Source organism: Schistocerca gregaria, chromosome 5 (assembly GCF_023897955.1).
Source record: "Schistocerca gregaria isolate iqSchGreg1 chromosome 5, iqSchGreg1.2, whole genome shotgun sequence".
NCBI classification, from domain to species: Eukaryota; Metazoa; Arthropoda; class Insecta; order Orthoptera; family Acrididae; genus Schistocerca; species Schistocerca gregaria.
Window position 1 is genome coordinate 213,859,502 of NC_064924.1, and position 25,255 is coordinate 213,884,756.

Here is a 25,255-nt window from a genome sequence, read left to right on the forward strand (position 1 = left end):
TGATTATCGATTATTGAGAGCAGTTGCCTGGGGAGCTGGCAGTGAGGATGGGGTACAGAAGGATGTATGAGGCAAGGAGAGGGGTTAATGGGATAATGTGAGGCATCTTTCGCTAGATGACTTAGTGGCTGCACAAGATGAAAGGAGTTCAGAGGGTACAGCCTGTAAGAGATAGTGAGTGGCATTTGGGGGAGGGGAAGGGGGGCAGGTTTGAAAAAATAGAAGAAGGGGGAGATGGAGAAGGAGACAGGATTCATAGAGAGAGAGGGGGGAGGAGGGGCACAAGGTAAGGGGGGGGGGAGAAAAAGTGGTAGAAGAAGGCAGTTCATGATCTTGATGGGGAAGTATTGGTGTGGAAAGAAAAGAGAAGGGAAAAGGTAAGGTAAGGCAGTGAGAAACAGGTTAGCGGACATGTAGGCAAAGTGGATTGCGACAGCACAGGATATAAAGAGAGACAGTTTCACTTGCATAATTCAGATAACTCTTGCCGAAAGGGATCATCCAAATGGCCAGTGTAGAGAAGCGGCTGTTGAAGTTATTTGTGTTGTGGTGCACAGCATATTCCACAACTGGACAATCAAATTTGTGGTTTGCCACAGTTTGGCAGTGGCCATTCATGTGAGTAGACAGTTGGTTACTTCTCATGCCCACATAGAATGCTGTCCAGTAATTGCAGCATAGCTGATGTATAACGTGGTTGCTTTCACACATGGCCCTGCATTTTATTGAGTAGGAAATGCCTAGGGCTGGACATCAGGAAGTGGTGGATTGATGTATGTTACAGGGCTTTAACCTCAGTTAACTACTCGGGAACTTCCCATCGTGTGCAGGAGTGGAGTAGATGGAGAAGGATATTCTGTAGGTTGAGTAGGTGGCAGACCACTACTTTGAATGATGTGGGTAGAATATCCTTGATCTCAGGGCATGGAAAGTGAAAATCAAAGCACTGGTGAAGGACGTGGTTGTGCTTCTCAAGGCCAGGTTGGTACTGGGTGATCAGAGGAGTTCTGGGCAGCGGCTGTTTAGTAGATTTACTGGTGTCAGAGGAGGACATGGCACAGGACATCAGTTTGCAGATGAGCTGGATAGGATATTTTCTGTCAATAAAGACCCTGGTAAGGTTTCAATATATTTCGACAATTCCTTCCTCCTTTATCACAGATTTGGTGATGAGGGGAATAATTTGCAAGTGTTGGTCAACAAAGGCAGAGTTTCATTCTGTAAGAGCATTATGCCAAGCCACAGTGGGATGACCAATGGGGAGACAATTTGGGTTGGCTTTGTGAAGTTTGGGGAGTAGGTAAGTGCAGGGGTTGTTGTGTGAGGAGGAACATGGATTCAGATTTCAGGTTATGGGATGGCCAAAGGCCTCAAGTAGTTGCTGGAGATGCTGTTGGACTTATGGGATGAGATCCTTGTTGTGGGCTCTGTATGAAGACATGTCAAAAAGTTGTGGGAGACCATCAGCCTTATAGTCCCTACGATTTGTGGCTACTGTGGTGGAGCCTTTGTCTGGGGTTAGGATAATAATGCCTGGATTAGTTGTCAGGCTGTGGATAGCTGTGTGTTCCACAGAAGTGATGTTGGATGTGGCTGAGGAGGGATTTAGGAAAGGAAGGCCTGGTTAGAAATTCCTGGAAGATGTTAGGGGATGACTAGGTGGAAGGGGAGGAGGATTATGGTTAGAAGGAGACTGGAACTGTTTTAAACAGGATTCTATGCGGGGTTTTGGTTGGGTATTGTCAGTAGGGTGCGTGATAAAGAAATGTTTCCAGTGCAGAGAACGAGTACATGAAAGAAGGATCTTAACAAGTCCAGTGTGGTTGAACTTTGGATTAAAGGTTAGGCCATTAGAAAGCACTGATACTTATGCCAGGTTCAGAGTTTTGGCAGAAAGGTTGACAACAGTAGTATAGAGAGTACGTTTTATGGAGGATGGCGGAAATATTTGAGGATATGGAAGGCAGAGTAAGTCAGCAAGGCACGGTCTGTGAGCTATGGAGGGTCGATGGAGTGGTTGGATCAGTCTTACCAATGGGTAACTCCTTGCCGGCATAAAGACAGAAGTACCTGGAACACGTTCTTCAGTAGATGCTAGGAATGCTGTCCAACTGTTGGAGTGATAGCATTAAGGAAGTTGTGGTCACAGAGCAAAAGGATTTTGCGAAAGGAGTAGAGGCTCTCAAGTATGGTTTGAGGTCAGATTCAATGATTGTGAAAGACTATATTGGTAAGAGTGAGGAACTGATGGAATTGGTTAGTGTGAAGGTCCTTGCGGTAGGATAGGTGATCATCTGAGATGCCAATTTTAATTGTGGGACATCATTTGCCATACAAGATTTCAGAAAGAGGATATGTGCTTGGGGTTTTGCTAGAGCTGAGGATAGTTTTCAGAATTGGCAGAGGTAGAATTCTTCGTTGGATGGTCAAGAGGCAAAAGGAGTGACTGAAAAAATTGTTAAAAAGCTTGAAAATAAGGAAGTGAAAGCTTGTGGTCAAAGTGTTCTAACAGAAATAAACAGTTGTAAGGAGAACTGTGTATGTAGGAAGTTAGAACAAAAGTCAGAAAATGTTCTAAAGAGTCAGGAAGTAGTAAGTGCACTTATAAATTGATATCTTTGATCACAACTTGACATGCACAACACACTATTGTATATTGTGGTTAGAGATAAACACATGCCATCATACTATGTAATAAAATAAACATGTGATTGGCTAACAGTCAGGTTGGGCAGTGTGAGCCAGTAGTGGAGAATATGTAATGAATCATAGCATTATGAACCATAGTGGCCATCCAGTTTACAGTCTGTGCCAACTTTCTAACACCTTTGCATACAATCCTTACGACCATGGTGATGCTACCTCAGAAGTCCAACAGAACTCCAGCAGTTCATGAACGCCTTTGATTCATAACAACTGAATCCATCTCTCCTGTCCCACCAGCAACACCCCACACTCCTACCTTTTACCTACTTCCCAAATCCCACAAACCCAGCCCCACAGTTCTCCCTACTGGTATTGACACTCTGGCTGGGTACGATGCTCCCACAGAATGAACCTCTGCCTTTGTTGACCAACATCTACAAATTTGTTCATAACTTCTCGTCCTACATTCAAGACACTGCTCACCTCCTTTTCCACAGTTCCTGTCCATTTACCACCTAACTTCTTGTTGGTCACTGTGGGAGCGACTTTCTTATACACCATCATCCCTCATAGTGCTGGCTATGGCCTTGCAGCCTTGGAATACTACCTTTTCCAGCATCCTTCTGATACCAAACCCACTACCTCTTTCCTCAACCTCCTAGCCATCAACATACTTTTCCGCAGCTATTTCACTTTGATAGGTCAAATCTATAAATAAATCTGTGGTACTGCCACAGGTACTCGCATGAAGTTGTTCTGTGCCCACATTCTCTTCACGTGGTTCTTCTCAGTGCATTGAGCTACCTTCTTTGATGTAGATCTTGATATCTCAGATGGCTCCATAAATACGTCTGTTCATATCAGGCCTACCAACCACCAAAAATACCTCTACTTTGATAGTGTCATTCATTCCATCTCAAAAAATCTCTTTCTTACAACCTTGCCATCTGTGGATGCCACTTCTGCTATGGAAAGCAGGCATCAAAATATGCTAATAACCTTACCAGCACCTTTATTGTCAGACAATGTCGTATCTAGCTCATCTATTAACTGATCTCCCAAGCCATCTCCTCCTCTGACATCAGTAAACCTGTTAACCAGCTGCTGACCTGCACTTGCCTGATCACCTGTACCACCCTGTCCTTGAAAAACTCAACCTCATCCTTTGATTACCTCTTGTCGTGCCCTGAGATGAGGGATATCTTACCCTTAACCCTGCTCACATCATCCAAAGTAGTGTTCTCCCAGCCACCCAACCTATGGAATATCATTGCACATACTTGCTGCAATCCTACACTCTATAGACCATTACCTCGTAGTCAACCAAGGTCCAAGCCTTGGTCTGTACACCCACCCACCACCTCCTGCTGCAGTCCAGTCACAGGCATCTCTTGCCCAATGCGAGGTAGAGCCCTGTGTGAGACCAGCCATATTATATATCAGTTATGCTGCAATCACTGTACAGCATTCTATGTGGGCATGGCAAGAACTAATTGCCTACTCACATGAATGGCCACCACCAGATTGTGGCAAACTGCAAACCTGACTGCCCATTTGTTGAACATGGTATGCACTGCCAACACAAATGACTTCAACAGCTGCTTTACTACATGGGCCATTTGGGTACTACCTCCAGCACAAGTTTTTCAGAACCACACCAATTTAAGTTCCCTCTCCAGTGTATCCTGCCCTCTCACAATCCCCTTGGCCTATACAATTGCCAAGCTGTTTCCCCCATTGTCTCATGTTATCTTTTCCCTTCTCTCTTCTGTCCACACTCCTTCCTTGTCCAGATCATGTACCACCTTCTCCCACCACTCTTGCCTCCCCCCCCCCCCCCCCATCTATGTGGGCATTTTCCCCTGTCTCTTTCTTTGCCTCCCCCCCCCCCCCCTCGCATCTCTTTCTCTCTTCTCCTTCCTCCCTCTTCACCTTGTTCCATTCTTTTCTGTCTTCCCTCCCTGTCTCCCTCTTCATCTCCATATTTGTCTCATTTCCTCTCCCCTCGTTCTGTCTCTCACATGCTGCACCATCTAAACTCCTTTCATCTTGTTGTGCAGCCACTGAGTCACCTTGCAAAAGATGTGTCTCATACTATCCTGCTACCCCCTCCTTGACTTGTGCCTGCTTTTTTACCATCTCGCCAACTTCATCTGCCCAGGCAACCTCTCCCAGTAATTGGAAATCAATAATCAGTCTCACTTTACCACAGAAGTGTGCATGGTATCTTTGTGGTTGTGCATGTGAATGTGTATACTTTTATCAGAGAAAGAGCAAGAGTTCAAAAGCATGTGTAAATACTGTTTTCTGTTAAATGTTTCTGTGCGCACACTAGTCCCCTATAGGTGAGTGGTTGCATTTCCCTTAGTTTATATATTTTTCCCTCCAAGAAATTGCGTTATTGTTAAGAAGGAATATATGTCATTCATGGTGAACACAGCACTGTCTGAAAATTGAAGAGCCAACGCTGTTGTCCATGACAGGAGCTACAATCACAGTGACATCTAGAGTCTCACACTAGTAGTGCTCTTGGTGATGTGCAAATGGTTGCGTTCTTCATATCGCTGACTTCTGGGAATACCAAAGATTGCCATAGTCACTCATACTGGGTCACGTACTTTAAACTGTAATTTAAACTGCGGAAAATTCGGGGTGGAGTATTAACTGTATTATATGAGTGGATTGCTGCTCACCATAGAGGGAAGGTGTTGAGTGGTAGACAGGCACATTGAAAAAAAGACAGCTAGATATTATTCAGCTATTGCAGTAAGTCCTTCGCCACGTGCATAGCTCACACACACATGCACACAAGGCTGCTGTAGTCTGTGGGCTTTAACATCCAGGTGCTAGGTGTGATGAAAGACTTAGTCTGATAACTGAATAACAGCTAGCTGAAAGATTAAATGTTAAGTACAGTGGAACTTTGGTTTTACATTCTCCAATCTTATGTTTTTTGTGATTGTACACCATCAATTTGTAGCCCCAGTAAAAAACCCATAAGATCAATGCTAAAAATTCCCCAATTTTACATTTCTTCCTAGTAAATTCTAAGTTCTTACTTGATGTCTCGCTTCACTTTGTCTCATTTCCTTACTGTTGACATTTGATGTGACAGAACAAGTTATAAATGGCTCAAAAGATAGACAGTTTACACCACAGGTTGTGGTGGAATTAAGGAAGTATTTTAGGCCGTTGTGGAGAAGGGAGATGTGAAAGAGGAAATGCTGGCATAATACACGATCGATGGTGCCGTTACAACTTGCAACATTTAGCTTCACTGCACAATTATGATACAACTACTGCTAGGTCGCAGTGGTAATGAAAAAACAAGATATTTTATGTGAAGTATTCCAGACCAAGCCAATACGTGATGAAGGGTTCCTGCCACCACCTTTCCTTATGCCACTTATGACTGAGTCTCCTCCTTAGTCTCATCTTTTTGCATGTATTTCCATTGTACTGTATTCAGAAATAATATCAATCACCAAACTTTTAAATTCAAACACTGAGTCTTGATGAATATGCTTGGTCATAATAGAGGAAACGTCGCCCACTTCCGGCAAGTGAACTCTTATTGGTTGCTGATTTGTCAAGTTACCCAACAATCAGTGCAGCTACTACACCAACACATGTAAAATGCACTCACCTACTGGATGTATGGAGGGTGGAGGCTTCAGTAACAGGAGTGCAGGTAGGGGTGAAAGCATTTTGTGAAGTGCTGAAAATATACTTTTCTTGCTATGACAGAGATATCACAGAAAAATAGAACAAGGGTTTTTCAATAGCGCATTTTAGAGACTTACGTATTCGGCATAGTCCATATCAATTCAGGCAGGCGAGGAAAAAATCTTACCTTCATAGTCTCAGATGTTGTGAATACGTTAAAATTAAGTACTAAGTAAGGAAAACGCCAGGATTGGCATCGCATTCTCTTCACCGATGAGTGTCACATATGCCTTCAACCAGACAATTGTCGTAGATGTGTTTGGAGGCAACGTGGCCAGGCTGAATGTCTTAGACGCACTGTCCAGTGAGTGCAGCAAGGTGGAGGTTCCCTGCTGTTTTGGGGTGGCATTATGTGGGACAGATGTACACCGCTGGAGGTCATGGAAGGTGCTGTAACAGCTGTATGATACGTGAATGCCATCTTCCAACCGATAGTGCAAGCATATTGGCGAGGCATTCGTCTTCATGTATGATATTTCGCACCCATATCATGCACATGTTGTGAATGACTTCCTTAGGATAATGACATTGCTCGACTAGAGTGGCCAGCATGTTCCCCAGACATGAATCCTATTGAATGTGCTTGGGATAGATTAAGAAGGGCTGTTTATGGATGACGTGACCAACCAACCACTCTGAGGGATATACGCCAAATCGCCGTTGAGGGGTGGGACAATCTGGATCAACAGTGCCTTGATGAACTTCTGAATAGTATGACATGACGACTGCAGGAATGCACCAATGCAAGAGGACATGCTACGGGGTATTAGCAATCTATACCACCAACTCTGAAGGTCTCACTGTATGGTGTACAACATACAAACGGTTTTCATGAGCAATAAAATAGGGTGGGATGATGTTTATGTTGATCTCTACTCCAATTTCTGTACAGGTTCCGGAGCTTTTGGAACTGAAGTGATGCAAAACTTTTTTTGATGTGTGTATATACACTGGTGTCCAAAAATAGAGCAACAAACCACTGTTTCCCTGTCCTGCATTTAATTCATGATATAATCACACAAACTGTCAACAGATGTCTTTAGAATTGTGCTCTTCACAGAAGATGGCATTTCGGTCAATGGAAAACCACACCAATGATGACGTCAGGGCACCTGTCAAATGGAGTAATGTTTGTCGGGTAGTCCCACATTCACGATCACTGTGTGCACAGTCACAGATGGTGTAGTATGGCACAGAGAAGATGTCTACTAGACTCTTTGCAGTGAAGGGGCATAAGAAGAATGGAAGCAGAACAGGCTTAACGTGAGTCGTTCTGTTGTTTCTTGGATTTTTCTTGGATGTTTTTAATAGAACTTGAAACAGTATCCCAACGACCACGCCAGGGCCGACCACATATGACATCAAAAGGAGATGACTGTTATTTGGTGTAAGAGCTCAATGGTATGGCCTTAGTACTGCATGGCAAGGCAACTGGCATCCCATCTCACAGCATCCACTGGATGTGTTTTATCGAGGCAAACGGTGTATAGAAGGCTTTAACGGAGTGACCTTTATTACTGGAGACCTGTTGTGTGCGTGCCTCTGACACTTCAACATGCCACCTGTACAGTCGAAAACTGAGCCAGCGTTCTTTTCACAGATGAGTCCTGAGTAGATCTGGAGAGTAATTCTTGACAGATTTGCATGTGAAGGGAATGTGGAACACGATTTCAAGATCCCAGCATTGTGGAAAGAGACCGATATCGAGGAGGATCGGTAATCTTGTGGGCAGTGATTATGTTGACCACTCGAACACCTATTCATGAAATTGTATGGGTGAATCAGAAAGGTTTAACTGCTGTCAGGTACTGTGACGAGGTCTTGGGACTTCATATACAGTTGTTGCGAGGTGCTGTGCTCGACTTCATAGAGCACGAGTGGTTGGTGTTGTTTTGGAAATGGGTAGTAATGCATGAATGGTGTGGCCTTTTTGCTCTCCCAATTTGAATCCCATAGAGCATGTATGGGATGCACTAGGGAGATGGGTTGCACCACATCAACATCCACCACCCACTCTCCAAGACTAACGAGCAGCTCCACAGGAAGTATGGGCATTATTGCATGCTCTGTTGTTGTCAGGCCTCTGATGCTGCCAGAGGTGGTTATACCCCATAGTGGGCACTTTAAACTGTTAGTTGAAAATGTGTGCAAATCTGTTAAGTTGGATAAAAAGAAGAACATTTTTGTCTACTGTTCTGTAAGTTGCATGGCAAAATAAACATAAACTTGCAAAATTCCCTTTTGTTGCTGTAATTTTGGACACAAGTGTACTTTGCACCACACACTGTAGATAGTAAAGATTGGCAGCAGTGATAGAGGTCATTAAGTGAAACTGTAGCACCTCAACCTTCTTTCAAACTTACATTTTACACTGTGTGCAGAAATTCACTGAGCTGACTTTAATAAGCTAGTTACGTTAATTAGAGAAGTAAACTCATTTTTGCACATCTCTGTTTCTCTCATCAAGCGTAAAATAACACTTTAACGTTGATGAGCATATGAAGCGCGGCTCATAATGAAAGGCATTAAACAATAACAGCAATTATGACAAAGTTTGTCATTAAGCAGATGTTTGCATTAATGCTTATGGTTTAACCACGTAGATACTGTGATGGTTTTGGTTTAATTCGAATTGGTCGTCAGTTTTTACGTTTTTCTGGCTAAACACAAAGGATGATCTCTGAGAAACAGTTGTTTTTAACATATAATTTTTAGTCATAGCATGTCAGAAAACAGCTCGATTACCATGTACCCAGATACCAATTTCAATTTTTTGATCAGTTTTTACTTGTTACATATCTGTGATTTTTTTAAGAACTGATGAAATTCATTACCACAAATTATTATATAAACACTGTATTCTACATTTAATTTCCTTCATTTAGACAGATTTTACACAAAGTATTGGATAGGATTGTGATTTTTAACCATACATTCCCATTACATGTGTTTTTGCTCATATTGTAGGGTTTTTTTAGCATTTTCCTCAATTCTACGTTCTCTTCAATTTTGTGGTTTTAAACCTGGAGCTCACGAAAACATAAAATAGGGGTTTCACTGCAGTATTTTCATTGTGCTTGTCTGCCGCTAAGTGCCTTATCTTTGTGGTGAATAGCAGTCTATCTGTTTCATAAACTGCAATTCATATTTATGACAGAGACACAACTGACTATACTGAAGCTCTTTGTTCAACTGTATCTTTAAAAAGAAAAAAATATGGTCATAGCATTTATGGTAAGAACACTACTTGAAGAAACAAGTGACGAGAGTTAAATTCTATAACTTAAATTCTTAAATTCTGTAACTTGAATTCTATAACTTTTGTGTGTAGTTATGGAAACAGCTCTGCAAATGAGAAAGTTTTTGTTTATGAAAACTTGTGATCTGCTTGAACGTTCAGTGAACTGAGTTGTTTTCACAGCAATTAATAGTATTCAATTTATTGATGCTTCCATTTTTTATTTTATCAAAAAGACTTATTGAATGATGTTTTTCATTCTAGAGAACAACAGCACGTCTTGCCTCAGTAAGGGCTTCTGTTAATGACTGGAAATGCCTTCACAAAGTAAGTAATTTTCTGCATAGAATAGTGAAAGAAATTACGATTAAAATTATTTTCTATAATGTTCAGATTCTCATGTATGAAAAGTATACTCAGCATATTGTGAGCAGATTGGCTGGAAATTGAAGTTGTGGGCAAATATGTTTTTATTTCATTCTGCCACTGTCTGTTGTAGTAAAAGCTTTTTGTTACCCGCCTGTCACAAAATTTCTGAAGGTTAAACATGTTTATAATGCCAGTTATGAATAATGGCACAGTTTCTGCAAAAATGCTTCATCCCAGCTAATTAAACATTGCCATTCAGAGGGCAAATAGGAAGTATGAATCCACATACAGGGTGATTCGGGGAGAATGATTCCACATGTGAAAATAACTGAAAACATTCTTTGAATATGTGTCACATTGTTGATCATAGTGGAACTAGGGTGGGTTGAAGGCTACACACATTCTTGAATGAATAAGGGGACAACTGTGAATATTACTTACTGAAACGCTGTGTAGGTGCTGGAGCGGACAGAATAATGGTGGCACAGATGACAGATCCATCCCAGCAGAGGTGTTGGGGTTCTTCAGTAGATGGCACACAGCACTGTGATGTCACACTGAGACAACAGCTGCAGGCGTACTCAGTGTGCGATCATGGTTTGGATCAGTGAGCAGTCATGAGGCCATGTGTGTGCCAGGCTTGAGTGTTGTTTAATTGAGCAACTCCATTCTGTCTGTGAATACCAACATTCCGCATAAGTTCACCCATGCAGAATATGCAGACATGTTGTTTGTGTATGGGTACCGTAATGATAGTGCCTAGGCAGCTGTGACAATACCAGACACATTTCCCTGATTGGTTAACTCCCTGTGCCAGGGTGTTTCCTAGGATTTCTCAAACATTATGTGAATCTGTAACAATACATGCTGTACACTTAACATAAGAATGTAAGGCAGTCCAGTCAGTTGAGAAAAGGGAAGACGTTATTGCAGTGGTACAGTGGAATCCTACCAGCAGTACACTGTGTATTAGCCATCAGCTGGATATTCCACAAACGTCAGTGTGGCGTATGTTACATTCTGATGGCTTGTACCCTTTCATGTGCAGCCTGAGCAACATCTGTATCCACGTAACTCAATAAAAAGGCAGCAATTTTGTCAATGGTTAACTGTACCCAGAAACATCATGCAGTACACTTTATTTATAGATGAGGCTACATTTACATGCAGTGGTACCATTAACACCCACAATTCTCACACACGGGCTACGCAGAATCCATATGACACTAGGGAAACAAGAATCCAAGTTAGATTCTCTGTGAACATCTGCTGTGGTATGTTTGATAACCTGGTGATAGGGTCATGTTCCTGCCAAATTGCATGTTAGCCATAGCATATGCTCATTTCATGATAGAAGACCTACCAGCACAGAAGATTCTACATTATAGCAACGGCAAATGTACCTGCAACATGATGATCACCGATTCACTGTACCTTACGAGTATTCCAGTATCAGAATAAAACATTTCCTCAGTGGTGGATTGACTGTGATAGACCCATTAACTGGCATGCCAGATCACCAGACCTAACCCTATAAGACTTCTGTTTATGTGGCTGTTTAAAGGGGGATGTGTACACTACGAAGGTGAATACACGTGAAGAACTTGTTGCTCACATCACCGACACTGTTGTCCTGACTGAAGCCCACCGAGATGATGTTCGATGTGCAACACAACACCCTCTACAGTGCATTGACAAGTGCATTGAGATAGATGGGGAACTTTTCGAACACCTCCCATAGGATTGATGAGAAATCTCGCCCAAGATTAGTCTCTCCCCCACATCACCTACACAGCATTTCAGTAAGTAATATTCACACTTGTTTTCATAATCATTCATGGGTTTGTGTGGTCTTCAACCAGCTCCATAGGACTTTGAGTTTATTTTCGCATGTAGAATCTCTTTACAACTCAAGTGACTTTCCCCCTGAATCACGCAGTATATTGTACAAAAGTGCTTTGAATTCACATAAACTTTAACTGCAGCTCAGTTGATGTGCCTTTGTTCTTGCAGTCAGAGAGTGATATATAGGCAGTTAAAAATTTGTGTCAATGTTGTTCCAAAAGCAATAGTACAACCAAGCTACTGATGTAAGAAGGAATGTAACACAAAAACATTGGAAATAGTTTTTTTTTTTTTTTTTTTTGTAGAAAACATAATAAGGACTAGTGCCAGTGGCACGGTAAAATAGTAATTTATTAAAAGAAATAGTTTAATTTTTGCAATACTCTAAATACAACATTATTGGCACAGTCCATGTTAAAAGGAAAAGGTTGATCAAAAGTAACCTTCATACTTTTTATTGCCATCATCTCTCAACAGTAGTATATATATATATATATATATATATATATATATATATATATATATATATATATATATTAAAAATAAAGATTCCAAGACTTACCAAGCGGGAAAGCGCCGGCAGACAGGCACATGAACAAAACACACAAACACACACACAGAATTACGAGCTTTCGCAACTGGCAGTTGCTTCGTCAGGAAGGAATGTGTGTATGTGCGTATGTGCGGATGGATATGTGTGTGTGTGTGCGAGTGTACACCTGTCCTTTTTTTCCCCTAAGGGAAGTCTTTCCGCTCCCGGGATTGGAATGACTCCTTACCCTCTCCCTTAAAACCCACACCCTTTCATTTTTCCCTCTCCTTCCTTCCTTCCTGACGAAGCAACTGCCAGTTGCGAAAGCTCGTAATTCTGTGTGTGTGTTTGTGTGTTTTGTTCATGTGCCTGTCTGCCGGCGCTTTCCCGCTTGGTAAGTCTTGGAATCTTTATTTTTAATATATTTTTCCCATGTGGAAGTTTTACATTGGGAAAGCTATGACATTTCTTTTTGGGGTAATACACTACTTGACCTTAAATTTAAAACCTCTAGAAGACAAATGTCAGTCAACTGTATTGAGTCAATGCATCGTGATCGTCTTTAAATATGCAGCCAGACACTGAAAAATATTTTTCTGGTCTCTTGCAGTCACGTTGTCACCTTGATAAAGGAAAGGAAGAAACCTCTGAGGAATGAACTCTCAGTCTAATTGCCACAAGCTGAAAGACACAGAATAGAATGCGAGTTAAATGAAAGCATAAGTTTCGTCTTTCCTAACAGTACAGAGCCATACATCGTGAGAGAACATTGACTCATCAGTACGCATGCGTACATGCAGTTTGTATGCATGTGGCAGCATGAGGTACTTAATATGTTCCAAAATGCCTTGCATAAAAATGGGATTCTTCTGGGACTCATACCTCAGGTTCTTTTGGTGATAGAAAGGTAGGAACAAGTGTTTTGGATAGCCCTTGGGCTAGGGAGCATTTGTATACCTAACAGGAAGATCATCTTACTGTAACTACCCTACAGCACAGTGTGACAATTTAAATATTACACTTCCTCCAGCTAAGGCACAGTTTGCTCTTTTTGCATTATATGTGGTCTATAATGTGTCTTAAGGGGCTTATGGAGGCATTATTTAGTTCAGGACTGTTTTGTGAGTAAAATCGAGCCAGAGATTCCAAGATGGCTCAGCAAATGACTGAAATTTTTACAATATATTTCTAAGATCCTGATCTCAAACAATCTTGGCAGTTTTCTTGATATCTTCATCTATCTCCAACAATCTTGGCAGTTTTCTTGATATCTTCATCTATTTCCAAGATATAGTGGTTTAAAGTTATCCCTCTTTTACATGTAAAATACACAAATGGTTTGATACCTGGTCTGTGAGTTTAGACTCGAACTTCAAAGACCTTGGAACCAGGGATATCTGTAAACATTGTGATAAGGAGAGTAAATTGTACAGTGACATTCCAAGACCTGATGTGAAACTGAACAACATTCACCTGTCAGTTCATTGAAAAAGCTGTAACCATAACCAACTCATGGCTGGAGTAGGTACATGAGGTAAAATGTCTTTGTGGAAGGAAAACTTTCGACTTACACAGTTTTCTTCAATATATTGCAGAATCGTATAAAGAGGAGAAGCAGACTTTCAAATGAAGATGCCCAGTATATGTGCCTACATAGAGTAGAAATGGACTGAAACTAGTAGAGGATATCAGATATAATTCTGTGGACCATTTACCATGCTTTGATCAGCAGAAATTTGCATCTAGGCACAAAAATACTGTTGTGAAGCTAAAATGCACATGCACTGTGCCAAATACCAGCTCCTTTGTATAGCAGTGGGACACAACTGTTTTCTACAATTCCATACAATAAACATTGCATGAAAATCAGTCTCACCAACATCATTTCATATATGTATAGCTTTTTGTAATAAATTTTTTTAACTATTTTAGATGTTTCTTTAAAAACAGATTCCTAGTGAGTTAGAGATTGAAAGAATACAATAAAAAATTCTGAAAACTATAAAAATTATACCTTTAACTCACTGTGTCCTCCATAGTGGATGATCCATAACTTGGAATTAGATAGTCCAACTTTGTTTCCAGCAGTATGATAAATTTTCTACAAACAAGTTCTGCTTGGATGCCCAATTACAAAATCCTCATCCCTCACATATACATGACGACGTGTCTCTGGCCACTTAGGCCTGAGCAGAGACATGGTCATTTGTTTGTAAGTTGTGCTTATGTGAGTGCTTGTGTATTTTCTACTTTAGAAGAAGGCCTTTTCAATTGAAAGCTCAGATGTGTAGCAGTCTTTTTGTTGTACCTGTGTGCAACTCAACATATCCTCTGCATGTTGGATAAGAATTTGTCCGTTTTGTTTCAATTACTTAACGTGGTGTCTAATGGCCCTAAAAGGGAAAAAGTTGTGAACAGCAACAGCTCTGTAGCATTCTTTTTTGGGGTATGCATGTAGTTACTTCCCCATCTGATGAGTTCTCCTGGTTCAAAGCAACATATCGAGTTCTGCCTCTTAGGGAGCCTTCAGTACAATCACAAAGATGTTTGAGTATTTCATAAGCTTGAATTTTATTCACTAGGCAACAGTGTGAAACTCCTATCAAAAGTCTTAAAAATTTCAAGGAAATCATCTATTTTGGCATTGCTGCCTTCTGGAGTGGCTTGTTCAATCTGCTTTACAATATCTACAGTGGAGCAGTGTGATCAGCTGGTTGCTCTATATTGCCATGCAAGGTGAGCCACAAAGGTTGGACAGTACAGCAGCATGAGCGAGGCAGCTGAGGACTGACTGGTATGCGGACAGAACACCGTTGGGAAAAGCACAGAGCTAACACACCTGTTGAAGAGAGGGCAAATGCCAAGATGGCCTGGCAACTGAAAATACTACATTGAAAGCATTGAATATTCACTAAAATATTCAAAAACGGCTACAGTTGAATTACAGAGAATATAAGGACATATTTGAAATTAGTGGAAGCCCTAGAACTCAGTAAAATTGTCACCACATTTGTGCAACGTCTTGTTTAGGTTATTAAAGTTTAAATGTTCATGTATTTATAACAAATTAATAACCATTTGCAGACAAGTTATTAATATGTACAGTACACTGATGGATAGTTCATGATAACAGATACATGAGAAAGCTTGATTGTGCAATATGTTTCAAACTAAATTATTAAACAAAGTATTTATAGTATTTAGTTCCGCAGTGTCAAACAAAGAATTCCACACATGCACATTATCAGTTAGCTCCAGCAAGTTGATGTTGGAGTAGTGACTAAAATGTAATACTTCATGTTAAATGAATTTGTTAAGTTTGTATGAATTAAGAAATGTACTTCATGTTAAATGAATTTGTTAAGTTTTTATGAATTAAGAAATGTAATTTGAATCGTATAGTTCAGCACCATCTGGTAGAATATTGACATGAAATTGACTAGGTTCTATGCCTTCCCCTCAAAGCAAACACAAAAATAATAAATCAAAAGGATAAAACATTGATATTTAGTTTTGGGATAAGATGTAAATATACATTGAATTATGAATGTGGTTATTAAAAACATATTTATAATGGATACAGATCAGTGTAAAGTGTGTTGTTTTGATAAGGTGGCCCGGTATCGGTCTTGACATGAGTGGTTGGTCATGTGACGAAGCTCTGAAGGACGCAAGCAGAGGGTTTACGTGGTCTTTTATCAGTGTAAGATTGGGCAGTCCTCGAGCTCTGGATAGTTTTATTATGCACTTAGCACTGTTCTAGGTGACATTATCAGGGCATTGTACTAATATTCTAGTGAGTAGTAAAACTTATAGTGGTGTCTGAGTTAATGTATGTTTTAGTGAGTTTTAGTGGAACTTTTGTGAACATTACAAAATTATTCAAACTGTGATATGTGTGCTACAAACTGTGGGGTCAGTTATCGTTCAGAACTTTTGCTCGCCACTGTGCTTGCTTTGCTGTTCTCTGTTAAATATTTTTAGTAAGTCCAAACATTAGGCTATGTCGTTGTTGTTTGGGATACAGTACTTCATTTCACACCTTTATTAGTCAGTCTGATTTTAAAGGTGATATAAAACCTCTGTTTATATAAATATTTCACTAACTATTATACCAAGTTGGACCAATGCTTAATTGTTGTTTGGGACAAAAGTCACCAGTACACTATTTACCATTAGATAAGGTCGAGTCATCACTATTGTAGGTTCTGTGCTTACCCAGTTGCTCATATTGCTGTCGACAGGACCTCAATGAGCGTGCAGTTGGATCGCTTGTTCAAGTAATAGCCCAGTGGGCTCGTAATCTCATGAGCGAAAAGAGCGACCTGAGTTTCACAAAGCTATTTGCGGAATTCATTTTTATCCCATAAGAAAAGATATTTGATCCTCAAAAAGGTTGTAATATGCAAATGTAAAACACACCCCATAATTTTTGAAGAGATTGTTGACAGCAATATATGCTTATACTTATGCCCATCTGTCCAAATACTCCTCTTGAAAACGAGATCTCTTGTGCCTTAAGTAAATTGCTTTGGAGCCCTTTGTTGCTCTATTGACTGATGGTAAACTGTATCTTCATTCTCATAATCTGTATAGAATTGTACAGCTGCCCTCCCAGCACTAGCAGAATTTCCCCTGTTCAATGGCTTAAGTTGATTTTCTGTTCTGTAATCACTTAGTCATACATCTTTCTTTTTGGTACTTGTCCATTGACTGACAAAAAGCAATATGGTAGCATCTCTATCAAGGAAACAGTTTTGGAAAATGATGATGAGACAGTATTCTCTAGTCTTTCCTTCCTCTCAGAAGACTGAATTCGGTATTTTGGTCTTTCTGTGTAATCACTAAGTGTGGGTATTACGTAAGATCAAACCTTGTACATTTTTCTATTGGATCAGTGGGCATCATTTTACTTCTAAATTCATTGAACTGTTCTCTCATTGCCCTCCTCGTGCTAATTTTGGCTTCTGGAAAGCGTTTGACTCAGTGCCCCACTGCAGACTCCTAACTAAGGTACGAGCATTTGGGATTGGTTCCCAAATATGTGACTGGCTCAAAGACTTCTTAAGTAATAGAACCCAGTATGTTGTCCTCAATGGTGAGTTTTTATCAGAGGTGAGGGTATCATCTGGAGTGCCCCAGGGAAGTGTGGTAGGTCCGCTGTTGTTTTCTATCTACATAAATGATCTTTTGGATAGGGTGGATAGCAGTGTGCGGCTGTTTGCTGATGATGCTGTGGTGTACGGGAAGGTGTCGCTGTCGAGTGACTGTAGGAGGATACAAGATGACATGGACAGGATTTGTGATTGGTGTAAAGAATGGCAGCTAACTCTAAATAGAGATAAATGTAAATTAATGCAGATGAATAGGAAAAAGAATCCCGTAATGTTTGGATACTCCATTAGTAGTGTAGCTCTTGACACAGTCACGTCAATTAAGTATTTGGGAGTAACATTACAGAGCGATATGAAGTGGGAGAAGCATGTAATGGCAGTTGTGGGGAAGGTAGATAGTCGTCTTCGGTTAATTGGTAGAATTTTAGGAAGATATGGGTCATCTGTAAAGGAGACTGCTTATAAAACACTAATACGACCTATTCCTGAGTACTGCCCGAGCGTTTGGGATCCATATCAGGTCGGATTGAATGAGGACATAGAAGCAGTTCAGAGGCGTGCTGCTAGATTTGTTACTGGTAGGTTTGACCATCAAATGAGTGTTACGGAAATGCTTCAGGAACTCGGGTGGGAGTGTCTGGAGGAAAGGAGACATTCTTTTCATGAATCGCTACTGAGGAAATTTAGAGAACCAGCATTTGAGGCTGACTGCAGTACAATTTTACTGCCGCCAATTTATATTTAGCGTAAAAACCACAAAGATAAGATAAGAGAGATTAGGGCTCGTACAGAGGCATATAGGCAGTCATTTTTCCCTCGTTCTGTTTGAGAGTGGAACAGGGAGAGAGGATGGTAGTTGTGGTATGAGGTACCCTCCGCCATGCACCGTATGGTGGATTGCACAGAGTATGTGTGTAGATGTAGATATTTTTAATTTTAAATAATAATGAATATGATACTGACATGACCACTTTATCTGAATAATAAGTAAGATTCCTGTATGCAGAATGTCTGATGGTTCCATCATGTTTGTTATGGGGTTGCAGAAGATCACATGTGATTGCTGCTCTGCCACCATTCCTGAATGATTCCTCTCGTCTTATCAGACCTGTTCTGGATCTATATGCTATCATTTTCCTTATAAAGATAATTAATGGCAGTGAATCATTTTGGGAGAGTAATAAATGTTTGTACTACAGTAGAGATGGAACTGAAAACATGCTTGTGTCGAAAGCATTATCTGTGGATTTATATCTGCCCATTTTGTGTTATCAAGTTACATCCCAAAAACGTAAAAATCATGTTTCCAACTTTTTCAGACCATCCTCTACTCTACAACACTAGGAGAATTGTGTTCACTGCATAAAGAGAAGACTGATTTGTTTAGAAAGGTACTTAATGGCTTACTTTTGACTTTAATTTTGGTGATAATATGTGAGCAAGAAGACTGATGATATTTTTATTTAAAAGTTTGCAGATTGCATTACAGATGATCTGTATGAAGCGGGACACATGATTGGTAGCATAATTGACTTTCCAGAATCAGAGAAGCAAAATAGATTTGTAGTGCAGCTTGGTATTGATGAAGAACTTGACAGAAGTAAGTAGAATTACACCTACTTCAAATTTCTAACATTTTGTGTGTTGTCTTACTGTTTCTAGTTTTTTATCTTTGTTTACAATATAAACTCAGGTTTTAGTTCTGACAGGTATTCTTGCAATACAAATGCTTGGCCAGTATTTAAGAAATATAATTATGAATGACCTGCAAAATACAGTGTATAATGTTTACCATTGTCATTGTTGCTTGTGGTGCCTCATTTTTTGACTTTTGTCTCATTGCTTCTCTTTTATTCATTTTTGTATTTTAAGTTATTCTTTTACCTCTGTTGTTAATCTTTTATGGCACCAGTGTACCCTGTCTGTGTCATTTTTAAACATATTTTTTCGTTTCTAATTTTTCCCCTGGGTATATATTTTGAGCTGGTGATTTTTTGATTACTGACAGGCCTACTACATCTGTTTGTACTGTATACAGACTTTGTAAACCAATTTCAAGTGGATTTCGGTGTTTTCTTCTTCATTTTTTAATATTATCATTTTATCGTTTTTATCATTTTTTTTATCATTTCTATAGAAATTAAAAGAAAAGCAAAGCAAAAGTGTGAGGAACATAGAACAGTGAGCCTTGCTGAGAATGCCCAACAGAAGGCTGTATGGAAAGCTGAATTGTGTAATAGGAGATGAACAGTTTGGTTTCAGGTGAGGAGTGGGAACTAGAAATGCCATTGGGCTACTGAAAGTGATAGGGGAGAGGTACATGAAGAAGAAAAGTAAGGTGTATGTTGTGTTCATTGATCTTGAGAAGACTTCTGACTGTGTCAGATGGGACAAACTGATTGAAATCCTAAGGAAACATGGAGTTGACTGGAGGGGTAGTCAGCCAATTATAAATTTATATTTGAACCAGAGAGCAAGAGTAAGAATAGGAGGTGTGATGAGTGAAGAAATTGATCTGGGAAGAGGTGTAAGACAAGGTTGTTGTTTATCACCAACACTGTTCAATACATATCTGAAGGAAATTATTAATGAAAGTTTTGATGGAAGGAGAGGAGTTTTTGTTGGGGGTCGAAGCGTGGAGTATATAAGGTTTGCAGACAACATGATTGTGATGGCAGAGAGTGCAAGAGATGGAACAAATGTTATATGATCTAAACACAGAAGTAGAAAATATGGAATGAAAAAGCATTATAATTGGAGGAAAGGGGAGAAAATGCCATATGAAAGTAGGGGGAGAGGAAATAGAGCAAGTGAATAACTTCAATTACTTGGGAAGTGTAATAATAAATTATACGTATTGCTCAACAGAAATTAGGAAAAGAATTGCAATGGCAAAAGAAGGATTCAAGAGGAAACAGAAATTACTTGGTGGACCACTAAACAAAGATCTGAGGAAAAGACTTGCCAAGTGTTACATCTGGTTAGGGTTAGGTTAGTGGTGTTTAACGTCCCGTCGACAACGAGGTCATTAGAGACGGAGCGCAAGCTCGGGTTAGGGAAGGATGGGGAAGGAAATCGGCCGTGCCCTTTCAAAGGAACCATCCCGGCAATGTTACATCTGGAGCATTACACTGTATGGTGTGGAGACCTGGACATTGAGGAAGGAACATGAAAGAAGATTGGAGTCACTAGAGATGTGTATATGGAGAACAATGGAAAACATTAAATGGGAAGACCGAGTAAGGAATGAAGAAGTATTAAGAAGAACTGGAGAAGAAAGAAACATGCTGAAAGTCATCAGAAAAAGAAAACAGAACCGGATTGGACATTGCTTGAGGAGGAACTGTTTACTGAATGAAGGAATAGAAAGAATGGTGGAGGGGAAAGGGGGTAGAGGAAAAAGAAAGGAGACAAATATACAGAAATGAAAAGACTGGCTACGGACAGACTAAAGAGGAAGACAAGATCTGGCATAAGGCAGAATACCATACTACTACATATGTATCTTTTCTTTAGTCACCAGAATTAGTCTTGTGTACATAATCATTTCCATTATCCTTGGAAAGGGGGCAAGCAGTCAGAGTTGTTGGTAATCATGAATATTTGTTATACTATCTTCCTTGTTTGTCTGGAAGTATTCTCAGTGTTAATGATGTGTATGTGACTGAATGAATTGGTTATATGTGAGGAACAGGATTTCAGTAACTTACTTGAGGTATTGTCAACTCCTTGAGAGATTTTGCTGTTGGGTAAGTTAATTATATTCTTGATTGCACTGACAAAGCATGGAGTAATTATGAGTTGTGTGACACTCTCTTTGCTGTTGGCATGTATTCTATTCAGTTTTCCCTTGAATGAACTGCACCAGTCTATTGAGTTACTTTCAGCAGTGACTGTCTGAATATTATTTGACTGTTTTCTGTAGTAACAAAGTCTGCACTTTCCTTAATTGAGTGCTGTTGTAATTAGGGGAACTGCAACATGACCAGTAGACTGAGCGCAACTTCATTGACAACTTGAACACAGGAACATGGTATTTAAGCAACATTCAGCAGGAACCAATTACATACACAAAGAGCTGTAGCAATGCACACAGAGAACTGAGGCCAAATGTAGCTCGGCTAACCTTAAATAGCCTGGGGCCAAACCAGGCCCTAACAGTGATCTCTCTCTCTCTCTCTCTCTCTCTCTCTCTCTCTCTCTCTCTCTCTTCCTCTCTCTCCCTCTCCCCCTCCCTCTCTCCCTCACACACACACACACACACACACACACACACACACACACACACACACACACACACACACACACACACACACACACCTGACACACCACTTGCAGAAGACATAGTACTGCTTCACACACGGCCTTTTCAAAGTTCTTGCATGCGTCACAGCAGTTATCAGTTTCTCTTTTCTCTATTCCCCATATAAATTTAAGTTTACCATCAGAATTATTTATTTTAGACATTATACAGACTTTTTGTTTCATTTTTTTCATCATTTTCTTGAAACAGCACAGTATTTCTTTTAATATAAAATCAGTCTTTGTCACTCCTTTAAAAAAAAATTTAAAAAAACTCTTTGCTTTTATTTCCTTTTTGTGCCTTCACAGTTTTCTGAACTCATCTCAGAATTAATAAATGACAGTCCTTGTATTTGACAAAATAGCAGAGACTTTAATGTTTCACTCTACACTGGTATCATTGTGTTTCCGGACTCATGTATTACTACAACCATAAAGTGGTATCTTGCATTTGACTTCCTTGTATATTTTCACTAATTATTTTTCTGTCCTTTTATTTTGCTGACACTTCTTCTAATCACCTATATTTCCCAGAATTTGTGTGTCACATTTCTGATCTTGCCTGAGTGTGTATATTGAAACACCAACTCTTGATTGCCCCAATTGGTACCAGAACAGCGTGTGTGAAGTCAGCCATCAGCAGTGCCACTTTCAGCTTCACTTTAACAGTCTACACAGCATTGCTGATAAATGCCTGACCATAGTATTGAAAAAATTCAACAAAGTACACATTGGTGTCATGAGTTGTTAACCTCAGACCTTACAACTGATGAATCTTTTGTGCATGTGTGTGTAAAATAAAACCCTCAGGGGGCAATCTCTTTTTTCCCCCACCTTCTTACCTGCTGCCAGTACCCTTCCTTCCAATCCTATATAGTACACATGCGCTCTGCATCCTCTTGGTGTGTCTGAAGGGCACAGATCTTTTTTTCTGTTCCTCTATTAATATTTTCCTAGGACATATGATGCATAGCCAGGAGAGGGCTTATTTGACTTTCGACGGCAGTCCCCACCCCCACATGAAACCACTTATACCACAACTCACAACAAATCTAATAACTTACTAACCTATAACACCTCTCACATTTTTCATAGTCAATTATTGGTGAAATATTATTTAACAACAGAACCTTAAATGTGCTATTTGTGCAACAAGCTATGATAAATGACTTGTGCATATTGGAAGTTTAAAAAAATGAATGCAAACAAACCATGGAAAAAAGGAAGATTTTCTTATGTGCATTGGGGAAATTTGTGTAAAGAAAAGTAAAAAACTGGATGAGTGCAAGTAGGACACGTGCTCTGAGGGCTCAGTACATCCTTAATTATGTATTTCGATGATAATAATAATAATTTCATGAGGCTCATTGGCCTGGTGCAAGTCTTTTCATTGGATGCCACTTTGGTGTGTTGCATATCCATAACCAACCACAATTATCTACCTGGAGAAACCAATCTAAAGTTTACCGTGGAATTCAAACCATGTATTTTTTCTGGCAACTCATCACATTTTTGAAAGTGAAGACTACATTATTTCCACACATACGCTTTACCACTAAACAACCTGCCTTGATGTGTGTATAGATAGTTCATCTGTAAGTTTTGATGACTGAGTTTACACATATCAAAATATGTATATGGCGTCATCTTTTGATTGCATTGACTGAGAAGCTTTAAATTATTTACATTGCCAGGGGTCTATAGACTTTAGTACATGACATGAATTTAAGCGTGATACCTATACCTGTTCTTGAGAGAAAGGGGTCTTTGCAGAAGTCAGAATATTTTCAGTGCATTGATTTAGAAGTTTAAATTTTTTTCGCCACCAAGGGACCGTAGACCTTAGTATCTGACATGATTTCAATTTGGTACCTACAGCTGTTCCTGAGAAAAGGGATTTTAATAGGTGAGACTGGACAGATAGACAGTAAAAAAATAAATAAATAATAAAAAAATTTTAAAAAATGTGATTCGATTACAAATTAACAATTTATGGATTTTTGTATTTAGTTTTACTGTGGAACCTATGTTCTTGCCAAATTTTATGATTCTAGGTCAATAGGAAGTAACGAGTACAGGTTTTTATGGGCGAGTTTACAAATATCAGAATATGTACTTATTTTCAGTATGCTGCATGGCAACAGAAAATGCTATATATGCTTTCACTGATCAAATATTAAATGCTCTGAATAACCGGACATCACCCATTGGTATTTTTTGTGATCTCTCAAAGGCCTTTGATTGTGTAAATCATGGAATTCTTTTAGATAAGCTAAATCATTATGGTTTGAGTGGGGCAGTGCACAAATGGTTTAATTCATACTTAACTGGAAGAATGCAGAAAGTTGAAATAAGTGGTTCATGTAATGTTAAAACAACAGCTGATTCCTCAAACTGGGGTCCTATCAAGCACGGGGTCCCACAGGGTTCGGTCATAGGTCCTTTACTGTTCTTGATATACATTAATGACTTACCATTCCACAGATTAGATTAGATTAATACTTGTTCCATAGATCATGAATACGACACTTCGTAATGATGTGGAACGTGTCATGAAGATGCAAAGTTAGTTCTTTTTGCTGATGATACAAGTATAGTAATAACATCCAAAAACCAAGAACTAAGTGATGTAATTGTAAATGATGTTTTTCACAAAATTATTAAGTGGTTCTCAGCATGCGGACTCTCTTTAAATTTTGATAAAACACAGTATATAGTTCCGTACAGTAAATGGCACAACTCCAGTAATAAATATAGAATTTGAACAGAAGTCTGTAGCTAAGGTAGAATTTTCAAAATTTTTAGATGTGTCCATTGATGAGAGGTTAAACTGGAAGCAACACATTGATGGTCTGCTGAAATGTCTGAGTTCAGCTACGTATGCTATTAGGGTTATTGCAAATTTTGGTGATAAGAATCTCAGTAAATTAGCTTACTATGCCTACTTTCATTCACTGCTTTCGTATGGCATCATATTCTGGGGTAATTCATTGTTGAGTAGAAAAGTATTCATTGCACAAAAACGTGTAATCAGAATAATTGCTGTAGCCCACCCACGGTCATCCTGCAGACATCTATTTAAGGATCTAGGGATCCTCACAGTAACCTCACAGTATATATATTCCCTTATGAAATTTGTTGATAATAATCCAACCCAATTCAAAAGTAATAGCAGTGCGCATACCTATAACACCAGGAGAAAGGATGATCTTCACTATGCAGGGTTAAATCTGACTTTGGCACAGAAAGGGGTAAATTATGCTGCCACAAAAGTCTTTGGGCACCTACCAAACAGCATCAAAAGCCTGACAGATAGCCAACTAACATTTAAAAATAAATTAAAAGAATTTCTAGATGACAACTCCTACTCATTGGCTGAATTTTTAGATATAAACTAAGTAAAAAAAAAAGAAAAACTTAATCATTAGTGTCATGCAATATTTTGTGTAATGTAATTTCTTGCACAGACATCTTTTATTAACC

The 25,255-nt window shown here is 39.5% G+C and overlaps 1 protein-coding gene across 1 annotated transcript in view; it reads left to right on the forward strand.

Moving 5' to 3' along the window:
- The window catches only part of LOC126273290 (mutS protein homolog 5-like), a 260,615-nt gene that overhangs the window by 35,501 nt on the left and 199,859 nt on the right, over window positions 1-25,255 (forward strand). Inside the window, exons 8-10 of the mRNA XM_049976835.1 lie at window positions 9,875-9,937; window positions 18,790-18,861; window positions 18,941-19,070. Coding sequence (XP_049832792.1) covers window positions 9,875-9,937; window positions 18,790-18,861; window positions 18,941-19,070 — 265 coding nt within the window. The remainder of the gene's footprint in view (window positions 1-9,874; window positions 9,938-18,789; window positions 18,862-18,940; window positions 19,071-25,255) is intronic.